The sequence below is a fragment of the Zerene cesonia genome, chromosome 17 (assembly GCF_012273895.1).
Source record: "Zerene cesonia ecotype Mississippi chromosome 17, Zerene_cesonia_1.1, whole genome shotgun sequence".
NCBI classification, from domain to species: domain Eukaryota; kingdom Metazoa; phylum Arthropoda; class Insecta; order Lepidoptera; family Pieridae; genus Zerene; species Zerene cesonia.
In genome coordinates, this window is record NC_052118.1 from 9,998,117 (window position 1) to 10,011,876 (window position 13,760).

The 13,760-nt window shown below is 37.0% G+C and overlaps 2 protein-coding genes across 3 annotated transcripts; one reads left to right on the top strand and one right to left on the bottom strand.

Annotated features, from left to right (window-relative positions):
- The first annotated feature begins 205 nt into the window (after positions 1-205).
- LOC119833599 (helicase POLQ-like) lies at positions 206-10,689 on the top strand. Of its 2 annotated transcripts, none has more exons than XM_038357673.1 (16): positions 206-1,010; positions 1,597-1,775; positions 2,166-2,357; positions 2,686-2,767; positions 3,220-3,419; positions 3,576-3,721; positions 4,435-4,596; positions 5,132-5,301; positions 6,063-6,261; positions 6,918-7,072; positions 7,368-7,519; positions 7,972-8,067; positions 8,294-8,385; positions 9,098-9,311; positions 9,668-9,825; positions 10,552-10,689. In XM_038357673.1, the coding sequence occupies exons 1-15, from the start codon at positions 326-328 to the stop codon at positions 9,809-9,811; spliced, it is 2,868 nt and encodes a 955-aa protein (XP_038213601.1). In that variant the 5' UTR covers positions 206-325; the 3' UTR covers positions 9,812-9,825; positions 10,552-10,689. The 2 variants fall into 2 exon arrangements, with proteins under 2 accessions (XP_038213601.1, XP_038213600.1); XM_038357672.1 differs by having other exon boundaries at positions 9,691-9,825.
- Positions 10,690-11,353: 664 nt separating this feature from the next.
- Positions 11,354-13,741, bottom strand: LOC119833303 (ribosomal RNA-processing protein 8). Its single transcript, XM_038357288.1, has 5 exons — positions 13,542-13,741; positions 12,849-13,449; positions 12,501-12,675; positions 11,965-12,201; positions 11,354-11,585 (listed from the first exon to the last, which is right to left on the bottom strand). Exons 1-5 carry the CDS (start codon positions 13,608-13,610, stop codon positions 11,375-11,377), a joined length of 1,293 nt encoding a protein of 430 aa, XP_038213216.1. The 5' UTR covers positions 13,611-13,741; the 3' UTR covers positions 11,354-11,374.
- Between the last annotated feature and the right edge of the window lie 19 nt (positions 13,742-13,760).

The window sequence follows — 13,760 nt, forward strand, 5'->3', positions numbered from 1 at the left end:
ATTTAATATGAAGCACCGACTTTGACTAAAATGTCTTGTCATTATTAAGGTGGTTTAGATTTTTGTTAAAAACAGTTTTTTTTTTTAATTGTATTATAATGTATAATTTATTTCCATATAGCTACAAATTGTTACAAATTGTCAGTTGTCACTTTAAATGTATGTCAAATCCACATGACGCAGTGACATCCCATTATATAAATGTATAATCTATCATCTGTTTGTTTTCAAAGTTGTTTACATTTAATATTTTTACACAAAAAATGAACTGGCAATGAATTATTTTTCTTATGTAGTTTAAATTGACCTATGATGAATTACAAAAATGAATTGCCGAAATAAAATACTCTCAGGATCCCCATCAACTCCGAAAAGACGGCGTTTAGGAATTCGAAGAAATGTGCGATTATCTCAATTAAGCATCGAAAATATCAAGTTAAACACACCGAAAAATGGTCAAATCAATTCTAGAGTTAAGGAAAATTGCGATTCACCACCGCTACCGTGTAATCAAGTGGAGTATTTGTGTGATTCAGAGAGTAATAGCTCAATTAGCAGCGATATACCTTGCTCGCCCGGCATATTGGAGACGTGCAATATTTTTCATAATATAAGTAGTTGGAAATCGTTTCACGAATCTAAAAGCCCTAAAAATGAAGCTGCGTGTGTAAGCACAATCGTTGATGAAATATTTACTGATTCAGTTCAATCAAAATCCGATAAATTAAACTGTGTCCAAGAATTACCAAAGAATGAAAAATATCAAGATGAAATCGAAAAAACTTTTAATGAGATCAATCAATCTATTTGCCATAATGATTCATTTTTTGATGAGAAGGATTCTTTTTTGCTTGATATAAGAGAAAGTGGTATTATAAATGAAAAACATGCTACAGAAAAGGAATTACCTCAATTAAATGTAAATAAAGAAATTACTAATGATTTTTATGGTCTGCCGATGATTACAAAGGGACTTTTTAAGTCATACCGAAATATTGAAAAATTTTATGGTAAATAACTTCAGTTTTATTTGCACTTTGTTCCTAAAGGAGGATGTAGTGCCAGGCCTCCACCACTCTGCTGTACCTATTCAGTACGTACATGCAGAGATAATTGCCTACATATTCGCGTGGCGCCATAGCCACTTTGTCGGACGGGTGTCATAGAATAATAAGAACACTTGCAGTTGCATAATAGTAATATTATAATAACATTATCTTTAAATTTAACTTAAGTTTAATAGATAAGATATTTTTTTGCTAACTGTACTACCCGAACTACTTCACATTCTCTGCAAATATGAGTGCTTCTAATAGCAGTTTACTAATTAGGTATTATTATCTGTGTATAATAAAATAAATCCAATATTGTAAATGAAATAAATTTGCTAATTTATTTAACATAGATTATGTTGAGACTTTAAAATAACAATTAAATATGTTTATTGCAGTTCATTAGTTTTAGATGACTACTGGAAAAAGTCTTCTATACATTCCATGTCTACTAGGTCCGCCCAGCTTCACTTTTGCTATATATACATGTATATTATAACCACTTAAAATTTATAAATAAATGTGTTGTCTTTAAATTGTTCAGATTGGCAAGAAGAGTGTCTTAATCTAAATGCAATAAAAGAAAGACGTAACTTAATTTATGCTCTCCCAACCAGTGGAGGCAAGACATTGGTAGCAGAGGTGCTTATGTTACGGGAAGTGTTGGTTCGGAAGAAAAATGCATTGTTTATATTGCCATTCGTAGCTATTGTTCAGGAGAAGGTAATTATTATATGTTTATATAAATTAAAAAATTAAGTTTTGTGCCATTCATATTTTTTACAATTTTGGGACTAATAGCTGGTAGCCATAGTTACTTAAGACTACACTCAGCCTAAATTTATGTGTAATAGAACTATATAGAATATTTTTCTTGTTAAACAGTCATTAAAATTATTATTGCTTCAAGACTCATATATTATACCTTTAAACATGAAAATACAATTTATAATTTTCATTAATTAATTCATCATCCCCTCAGACCAACCAAGAAGTCTGTACGATGGCGATAATTTTATTAGCCTTAGTCTCTTTTTTTTGTTTTTTTGCACCACAACTTGTGGTTAAAATTGAAACAAAAAGTATTAAATATTAATAATTTCAAATTTTCAGATATGGTCACTATCACCATTTGCTATTCAATTAAACTTCTTAGTAGAAGAGTATGCGGCTGGAAAAGGCCACTTGCCACCGAAGAAACGGCGAAAAAGAAATAGCATTTATGTAGCAACTATTGAAAAGGGCCTTGCATTGATCAGGAGTCTCATAGAGCTGGATAGATTGGCAGAAATTGGTTTGATTGTGGTGAGTCTTTTCATTGCTTTTAATTTGTTTATATCATTCACACATACATCAAAATTCTAGGTTTCAAATGATTTGCCGCCGAGGGGATGGCAGAAGCATAATAACCAGCTCCCATGGCCCCTTTCACTTAAGTGGTTCCACGGAACACAATTTGGTTTTAGTTGGTAGAAACCACAAAAAAAAGGCTTCAAATGAGCAATAGAAATTATAATTTATTCCTTCTAATATGTCCACATATGTTTTACAATCCTATTTTAAATCATTTTATTTGTTAAATTATTTTGTGGGTGCATTCAAGGAATGTAAATAAAGGTCACATTATTCTTAGGTAGATGAACTTCATTTAATTGGAGAACCAGGCAGAGGTGGTACTCTAGAAACCCTACTTTCAACAGTAATATTTGCTAATAGTAAGTAGAAAATTTTAGATATACTACATTTACAATAAAAGCCAAAGGGTTTCCAATTAGAGCATAGGATTTTTGAAATTCTTTATCCATCTCTAATTATTGCAAGTTACAAGAACCCAGGACTTCAAATTCCTTACCTGATTAAATTCTTGTCAAAACTTCTCAATCTTATTGCAAAACATACAATTTTACATATTGTGGTTATATTAGGGTAGGTACATAGGTAAATATTTTATTACCCACACTTAATGGTAATTTTTCAAACTGACTAAAATTTATTCGTAATATATCATATCAATTATAAAAACAGTCAACAATGTGTTCTAATTGGTTGAGTTTTGACAGTTTTGAGGTAACATTTTTGTTTTATGGGGTATTACTATATTGGACTAATAATTTTAGCCAAGATTTAAAAATTCGCCCCTTAGCGTAATATCAAAGCATCTCCACAGAGGGTATTCAGATTGTGGCAATGAGTGCCACAATAGGCAACCTGCCAGACTTGGCGCAGTTCCTCCAAGCTGAAGTGTACCAGCGGGACTTCAGGCCGGTGGAACTCACGGAATATGTGAAACTCGGGAACATGTTACACAAGATTGTGTGGAATGAGGGGAGCATGGAATTGGTGCCGGATCGGGTACTATCTTTCGATGTAAGATTCATAAAATTTTACTCATTAAATTATATTTCCTATGTACCTTGAAGTGTTCTAAATTTTTATTGGTCAAATTACATCAAGAATCTATTATTCTTACCATGTAATGTTTCAATAGTGTAATCAGAATTGGCTTCGAATATATTTTTCTAGTATACCGAAGCTGGCACTAAGCTGGACCCTGACTTTGTGGGGGGTCTCGTCAGCGAGGTGGTACCTGGTGACAGCTGTTTAGTGTTCTGCCCCACCAAGAGGAACTGCCAGAGCGTAGCAGCGCTTCTGTGCAGTATGCAGCGGAGGTGAGTTAGGATACGCCTAATAATGATTTCTTTAGGTCTTTGTAATATTTATGAAATGTTGAACAGGTCCTGGAATAGAAACTGTAATTATGTTTAAATATGATGATCAAAAATAAGTGTGATTTTTTTTTCGTTTTGCTGGTTTATTGGCTGATAGAGTTAAACACAAAAATTAACAGATATCTTTCATTTAACTGAAAACTTTCTTAAGCCTCATACCACTTGGGAACGAAAAACACGTGTCTCGAGACTCCCGACGGAAATGATAACTTATACTAATCTTACCATATGCGTCAAAGAAACGGAAGACAGTCTGGTGCCGTAACGCGTTACGTAACGAGCCGGTAGCATGAAGTTTGATTACTGTTTATTTGGGAATGACAAGCGTCGCGGGTACGTTGCTGTTGGACCGCTTACAATCAGGCGATCCACCAGCTCAATTACCCGCTTATGGTATAAAAAAAATCCTTAAAACTTTATCCGACACGTTCTAATTCGCTTTTTAAACACTTACTAAACAAACAATATAAAAAGGGAAACATTTCTGTTTTTATATGTATGTATGTATGTAATGTTTTCACACAAAAACTAGCGGACCGAGTATTCTGACCCTTAGAAAGCTGCATCGTCACTCAGTGGCATAAGCTATACATGCACCACGGACGAAGCCGGGGCGGACGGTTAGTGCTCAATAAAAATGGTATGTGCCGTAGTGAGATGCAGCGGCACCGCGCGGAGGAGCGCTTGGCGCTGGTGAGCGCGCTGCGGGCGGAGGGCGCGTGCGCCGAGCTGGTGCGCTGCGCGCGCGCCGGCGTCGCCTTCCACCACGCGGGGCTCGCGGCCGACGAGCGCGCGCTGCTCGAGAACGCCTTCCGGTCCGTTGCGACGCATTCACTGGCTAACTCACTAACTCACTCACTCACTTATTTGTTAATTAACTCACATATTTACTAATAATTTAATAAAAAAAATAATAATAATCAATAAACTAATTGAGTTACTGCTGAACTCACGCATTTACTCATTAAATTTACTGAGTCTGAACAATTTATTAAAAAACTCACTAATTTATTACTTAACTCACAAATTAACTGATAAGCGTACTCACTGACTTACTCTGACTTAACTGACTCTGGAACTTATTTGCTGATTGATCGAGTAACAAGTCACTCGCTGACCTCGAATTCACTCAGCCGAATTTTATGAATTGTAGATATTCACTATTTAATCGTATAATATTACACGCAATAAAGCGCGCTGAGACTACTTTTTCTAGTATTCGACTCTATTTACTATCTCATTGTGAATTCGAATTTTTCGCGCGACAATTTCAATGAGACTTTGAAACACAAGCATCAAGCTACACACCGTTTGGTGCATGTGCAACAAAGCTGTGTGGGGTCGCGGCAGGGCGGGCGCGGTGTCGGCGCTGTGCTGCACGTCGACGCTGGCGGCGGGCGTGAACCTGCCGGCGCGGCGCGTGATCGTGCGCGCGCCGCGCGTGGGCCGCCAGCTCATCGGCCTGCCCGCCTACCGGCAGATGGTGGGCCGCGCGGGCAGGAAGGGCCACTGCGCTGTCGGTCAGCTAATCGTATATTTTGTACAGGTCAAACATGTGTGAGAATAAATAAATTTAAAAATAAACACTTTTTAACGGATTTCAAACACGATTTATTCAGTCCTGGCTTTTTACTGCGGCTTCGCACGCGTTAAATTCGGAGTAGTTTAATAAAATACATATAAACCTTCTTCTTGAATCACTGTATCTATTAAAAAACCCCCATCAAAAGCCGTTGCGTAGTTTTAAAGAATTAAGCGAACATAGGAACATGGGGACAGAGAAAGCGACTTTGTTTTATAGTATGCAGTGATATGATTTAACCTAACGTTTCGAACACTTTACAGAGAGCGTGGTCACGGGGAAACTGAGGTTACATGTCTTGAAGGTCAAAAAAATGTTAACTACTGTTACAGTTAAAATTTTTCCATCCATCCATCTATTTCTCCGCAGTTGGTATTTTAGATGGATGTTGACAGTATTGGCTAATAGTGTCTTCTAGTCTTCTCGTATGTTTGACATGGAGTTTTAAATTTTTCTTAAAAGGTTCACAGGTGTTGTAAAATAATATAATAAATAAATCGCGTTTAAAATCCGTTAGAAAGGAAAATTTTCTTTAGTATTATACATTTAGTATAATACTCACATAAAATGAAACAGAAGAAAACACTAATATTTATTTTTATAGAAGCACTCTTGTATCAAGTTGAATAAATGCAAAATTTCCTTTCGCTCAGTTGTTCTGACTATCGTCCCAAATCTTGACCATTCACCGATCACCAGGCGAAAGCATCATAATCTGTGACCAGCGGGACTGGCCACAACTTCGAGCCGTTCTGTCTGGTGGCTTACCGCCAGTCCGCAGCCAACTGTCTCCTCACATTGAGGGGTTGTTATTAAGCGCTGTGGCCTTGGACCTTGCTACTGACGTGGGGACATTGAAGACAATGCTTGGTCGTACTCTGCTGGCTGTTACAGAGCAGTGAGTATTTTTTACATCATCTTCGGCAACGGAGCCGGTAGGTCGTCTGATGGTAACCGCTACCACCTCCATGAACATTTGGAGAGCCGTAAGGGTAATTGCAAACCTTACGCCTCTACAAATGGATTGCTGACTTCAAATTGCAAAGGGATTAAGAGAGGAATAAAGAAAAGGACTGGAAAGGGTAAGGAAGGCTTCCGCTTTCCCCTCTTACCGAAAGAAAAACAGCACAATGCTATTGCACGCCGATCTTCTGTGGGGGTGCGGTGCGAGCTGGCTCAATCTGTGCCGAAGAGTTTTTCTTTGGAATTTTTATCCCGACGTCACCTTGATAGTTGATAATTATATGCCATTTGTTACTGTGATAGAAAAAAAAACAACCATTGCCTGTAACATTTTTATTCCTTCTTATTTTATGCCTTCAGAAATTACAGAATGTATTTATAAACATTTAAATTATCCAAGCTAGCTATGCCGTGCGGTTTCACCCATGCTGTGCATGATGATATGTTATGTTGATATGTACAACATGGGTAGCCTATAAACCGTTCTCAATAAGTTGACTATTTACAAATAAACGAACTCTCCAGCTTTATATGTAATAGTATGAATTACAACAGACTTGACTTGCACTCTTAACATTAACAATGTTCCAGGACAGTGAATATAGACGAAGAATGTAAAAAGAATGTATTGGCTCTAATAAAAAGCGATGCTTTGGAGGTTGTTGGCAGAAAAACGTCATCAGTTAATGAAGTAGACGACGAGTCAAAACTAGCTGTTAGCAAACTTGGTACTGCTGCGATTAAAGGTGAGATGAACTTAATTTTAAGTTATTTTCCACGAACTCCTCTTAAGTAACTTAGAACGATAAAAGAGTAAGATATTGAGAACTGCAATTGCGTAATTGATTGTTTTAATTCGGATTGTTTTAAATGTTTCAAATAGTATGTACCTATTGTATTGTAAAGAATAAAGTCTTACAGTCTTGTGAAATATACATTTAGGGAATAGCAATTAAATAATTGCATTCTCTTGCTCTCTTCACGCAAAACCTAACTCACTAATAGCTGGAATATTTCCTAAGATATGGCATTTTGGTACAGGATGTCTAGATCTGCCCGTCGCTAGACAGTTGCTAGCGGACATAGAGCAGGCATCCCGCGGTCTGGTTCTCCTGGGCAGTTTGCACCTGTTGTACCTAGTCAGTCCACATGAGAGTGTCATCAGACCAGACTATAGGCATTACTACTCACTGGTAATTATATAAGTATACCAATATTTGAAGGGTTATTGACTTTTATGCGTTTCTTGTACTGATATCAATAAAAGTATCGCATTTAATATATTTAGAAATTAAAAATTTAATATAATTTGGAATTTGCATAATTTAATTTGTTACTACATGCAACAATATTACTGATTTTCCGAATCCTTATAAATGACATTTTATTATTTAGCACGTTTCAAATTGTACCGAGTTAACTGAATTAATGGACCTTATTTATGAGATCTCTTTTGCAATCAATCGTATTTTTTATGTTACCGGAGAGCAAACGAGCAGACGTATATCCTGGTATGAACCTATCTTAGCTATAGTCCTTAAAAAGGATTACAGGGGAGAATAGATAGAATAGGAAGCGAAAAAGGAAGGAACAGATAAGTTAATATAACAGTAATTTTTCCTAAGACGAACATCTTGTTATTTAGTACTGTAACTTGGATGAAGAAGGAGCTCAAACAGCGAAGATATTGGGCATTACCGAGGTCAACGCGATACGCATGATGACCGGCAAACCTATAACGGTATGTCCCTTAGTTGTCAAATTTTGTGTTTATAAATGTTTTATTTTATAAGTTATTTTAGTCACATTATAATCGGTATTAAAATATGGTAATATAATATATATCATAAGGTTCGTTTCTTTTTCCTCACCCTTCCCTGTCCATTCCTTACTTCCAGTCGTCAAACCTTTCCTTACCTCTTTTTCAATATGTAATCCATGCGTGACGTTTTTGAGCCGTATTTCAGAATGTGTCGGAGCAAGTGCTGAACAGGTTTTATCTCGCTTTGATGCTGCGCGATCTCTGGAAGCTGATGCCGGTGCCTGCTGTGGCCGACAAGTAAGTATCCTCATACTAAGTATTGAGAAGAAGGGCGTATCAAATATGTGTATCGCTGGCGGAACAAGGGCGGACATTATTGATATAATAAAAACTCCAAGCTTTTAAGTTGGATCAAACTGCACATAGTGTGCAGATATGTATAAAATGAGTAGTAGTAATAGATTAGTATGAGTAGTCCATCGCGGATAAACAACGTGACACGTAAAAACAAAAATTTCTCATTTATAAAGCATTTCACTTCACTTCACAATCGGTAAGTTGGGGTTCGGGACCAGGCGAGCGTGCAGAAAAAAATGATTTTTCAATTTATCTGCACATGAGAATAGCATCACCACTGAAAGAAACATCGTGAAGAAACCGGCATGTCCAAGAATCAAAATTTCGACGAAATGTGACATCTGCCAACCCGCACTTGGCCAGCGTGGTTGATCATGGCCTGAACCCTCATAGGAGGCCTGTGTCCCAGCAGTGGGAACATATATGGGCTGATGATGAAAAGCATTTCAATGCTATAAAACTAAAAAATAAATTTAACGGGACACGTAATTTATATATATTAAGATTTATGTATCTACTTGCATGTTTATCAAATTACTTCACTACCGAGTGGATTAATCGTTCCGCACTGTCCCGAAAGTTAACAATATTGTTAGCTATTGAAAAAAGTCCTATACCATTATTTAAATTGCTTGTCCATCGTTTCGCATAGATATAACATGTCGCGCGGCGCGGTGCAGTCGGTGATGACGTCAGCATCGTCTCTGGCGTCGAGCGCGGCGCGGCTGTGCGCGGCGCTCGGCGCGGGGCTCGGCGTGGAGCCGTGCTGGCAGTTCGGTGCCCTGCTGCACGAGCTGGCGCTGCGCCTGCGCAACTGCGCCGTGCCCGAACTGGAGCAGCTGATGGAACTACCCTCCGTTAAGAAGGTGGGGGGTGGTGTATGTAGAGAATGTGCTCGTGGTACGAGGTTGATGTGGAGAATTTGTGCTATTTCAGACTATTATGTAGGTATAATGACAAATTGAATTTTCTTAATTATTTAGGCTTTGATTTTAAATTTGTTATTTATAATATACATAACACACGGGAAGGCGTATCATGTATCAAATATATTCATGCAACCCATAATTTTAACGACACTAATCGTATAATGCGGGTAGTTGCGAACGTCGCAACATTAAAACTTACTTTTCACTTAGATTATTGTACCAATTTTTGGATTCAATGATTTGAAGTTTATAACCATATTTATAATTGAACGAACGAACGAACGAGTACACAGTACACAGCGGCGTGCATGTCCAGGCGCGCGCAGTGCAGCTGTACCGCGGCGGGTTCCGGCGCGTGGAGCAGGTGGCGCGCGCGGGCGCCGACCAGCTCGCGGCCGCCGTGCCGCACCTGCCGCTCTCCGCCGCCAGGCACCTGATAAGCGCTGCCAAGGTATGCACTCTATATCTTAATTAAACACGTACTTTTTTATGTCATAGCGGGCAACTGAACTGGTGGTCCGCCTGTTGGTGAGCGATCACCACCGCCCATGGGTATGGAACCTGCCCATGGGTAAGCGATAAGGAAAGGATTGATGGAAGGAAAGGATTGGGAAGGGTGAGGAACAGGAAATAGGCCTCCAGCTCCCCGCTCACCGTACGAAACACGATAGCATGCTATTATTTCACGCCGGTTTTCTGTGAGGGTGTGGTACTTCCCCTAATTGGGTGCGAGCTGGCCCCTAGTTTCGTGCCGAAGCATGCTCGACTACCACATAAAAAATTACGTACTTCTTACCTTACACTTGCCACTCCAATCTATTTTGTGCCGACTAAAAAAAAATGTTCTCAATTCGACTGCTTTTTTCATTTTTTAGTTAAAAATTATTATTAGAGTCGCAAATGGTTTCCTTATACCCTCTAAAAACGGTGGATACGTTTGGAGAGGAAACTCTGTAAGTGTTAATGGGACATTGCCCACTCTGATATATAAAAAGCCCACATAAATATACTTATATCCGGCTCGAAGGACCACGTTTTCCAATCATCGAACATATAACGGAAGCATAAAGAATCCCAGAATTATGCCCATAACTGTCTTCGTGAATCGTGAAGATGTTTAATAATTCTTTTAGTGTTTACATATGAAACAATTTTTAATATAAAACATGTTTTACAGATGATGTTGATTGAAAAAGTGGAAAATTTGCGAGCTGAAGCCGAAGACGTCATGGAAGAATTGAACTTGGATGATAAACTGAATTTAATAGAAAGCAATGATATATAAATGAATTAAAATAATATGTTAATAAATAAACGTTTTCAATAACATGATGCTTTCCTTTACTGCTAATTAAATATTACTTACTGTTATTTTGAGTCAACTGTGGCAACCGTGTCGAAGTCAGTCAATCTTTGAGAAATTGTATACTCCTTCCCCCCCCCTATTGAAAAGGAATTCGGATGGAAATGGGAGATGTCCACGCGGTAAAATCTTACATGATTTACTTTCTAGCCTCCCTATCAGTCATTCAAATCGCTCCATTGCGACGTGAAAGATCGACTAACCAATCAAAGTACCATTCCATATACTAAAATGGAAAATCGTATCACACGGATAGCGAATATTTTTCTCGTTATTTCTAGTATTCTCAAGGAACTCTTACGAAGGCTGCGCGAAGCACACTGCGTATGACTACAACTGCAAAATTAATAACAAAGGTGTTTCTGTCAAGCATGTTTTGGAAAAAATCTATTGGCTGATGATGTTATTTTTTTTTTAAACTGTCAAAATCTGCCTAGCGGTTTTTACGTGATTGATGCTTTTACATACAAACAAACAGAAAACAAAATTATTACCATTCTTTTGGGGTCTATGACACATCCATATTGCATAATGATCAATCCTTTTAAAAATTTTTATGATCAGAAAAGGTTTGGTTATAGTATTATAAAGGTATAGTAGATTCTAAAAAAAAACAATCATTAAAAAAATAATTTATTCATCGCTTCTTATAGAAACACGGTTTCAACGACAAAAACGGTAATTTGTTCTTCTTCGGCGGCTCATTGACTTTAGTGAACTCCATGAAGTAAAACACATCGTTGCTTTTATCCAAATTCTTCAGCGAAAAGCCAATTCTTTGCACGTCGTTTATGAATTTGTCTACATCGTCGAAACGGCTCTCCACTTCTGCTATTAATAAATGCCCGCTGTAATGTGCATTATTGTTTATATTATTCACATTTAACACAGGGTGTCCCACTGGTCGTGTATGTCCAATGGAACTTATAGTTTCTCTTACGCTGATTATGAAAATATACTCATTAAAATCAACGAAGCATTTTTTCTATACGATTAATTATTAAAACTATGTGTACAGCAAACAACTCTTCACTTTTATAATGAAGTTCACTTTTATATTGACGGTAATTGTAAATTTAAATACATATAATTATTTACGTAATATATATACTTATTTACGTAAATTACGTTGTAGTGTTAAATAAATTGTTCTTAAGCTGTTTTAATTACAACTTAACATAACATAAACCAAGCAAACCCGTTTTTCCCACTCAAAACCAAACTTACCCTTTCTTCAGAACCCTATTAGCTTCCACAATGAACTGAGTCAATTCCGTGCCCATGAGCGCTAGACAATAAACCGCGACATGCACTGAGCTGACCAGTAGCGGCGTGTGCGCAATGTCGCACACTTCTACATTCGCGTTAAACGCCACCAGGTCGAATGATCTCACTGTCTGCGGCACTCGGCGCGAGAGGGCACCCTCTCCACACCCCATGTCGGCTATTAGATGGGATTTCGGCCTGAAAGCAAGCTTTTAACACTACCTGATCCAACTAAGAATAGGATCGATTTGGCGCCATGTTGTGACGTCATAGCTGTTAATTTGAGTTAATGATAAAATATTTTTTTTTAATGTGAGGGTAGGGCCAAAAATAAATAAACCGGTACTGAAAAGCAAACAAGATTTAAGCTTTTCAAGTAAATCATACATGTTTATATGTAAAATAACATCTATTTAACTACTTCGAATAAAACGCTTGTAGAGCCCCGGACAAAAGCTAGTAGACTATAAAGTGATCATTAATGAAAAAGAACTCACATTTTTAAAATTCTCTTCACAATAACATCGAGAGGTTTCACCGGCCACTTCTTTACTTGCTGCTGATAGCCCTCGTGGTATGTTTGGAATGCATTGGGATCCTCCTCGAATAGCTTTTTGGCATCTGAACCCGATGATGTGTACAGCTTTTCATTTAAATACCTGAATTGAGCAGCTGTAAAGGAAAAAATATAGGAGATCCTTAATTAACTTTCATTTTGCAAATTTTAGACTTTAGATTTATAGTCTTCTCACCGCAGTACATGTTTAGTCTTCTCACCGCCACAATGACATGGGGGTTCTCATTTAGACTGTCTTTTTACCGATATAATACTAATTACACATTACCTTTAAGTCGCTGCAACATTCGTTCCCTCAAATTGTTAGAATTAACTTTTAATGTATTTCTATGACTTTGTTTTTGTAAAATGTTCCTTAACATTTGTTTTTTACGTTCCTCTTTTGAAGGTGGCTTTTCCTCTATAAATGTCTCTTCCACATCTTTTTCTTCTTCATGCTTATTCTTTTTTAATTTCCGCTTTTTAGCATTCAGTATAGCTTCATCAAGTTTGTCCGTGTCAAAATTTTCCATTTCAAGGCTGTCATTTAAGGAAGGTTTTATTTCATTTAAGTTGCTTTCATGAGGTCGTTTGCTTCCTACTACTTTTGTATTTAAACAATTTTCACTTCGATTTTTTACTAAATTAGTCTGTTTTTTGTTAATCTTTTTAACAATATTCTTAATTTGAGGTCTATCTTTAATTGGGGAAGGTTGTTTTATTAATGAATTATTTTTTTTAACTATACCATTCGATGTTATAGGTGGTTTCTTAACCTTTTTATTTTTTTGTGGACGGGCAATTTCATTTGGTTTATTAACTTCATTGTTATTGTTTTCACTACTTTCTTTTTTAACATGTTTTTTATGATTCTGCTTGGATTTGTTTTTCTAAAAATAAAATAGAATATTTAATACTGATAAATAATACCAAAAATTTACTTTTGTCGAGAATGTTAATTGAACGCAGGTCATATGCTCACTTTTATTTCCTCTAAAAAGTCCAAATTTGATGCGGGTACGTTAGCCTCCCACTCAGGTATTTTAAACATTTTGATTAATATAACTTAAATATTAATTATTCACAATAGAATTCAACAATATAACATAACGTGTTTACAAAATATCAAAAACATGTGAGCGTAGTTTCGATGTACCTGTCTTGTTTTAACATTGACAGTGACAATGCATGACAGGACTGT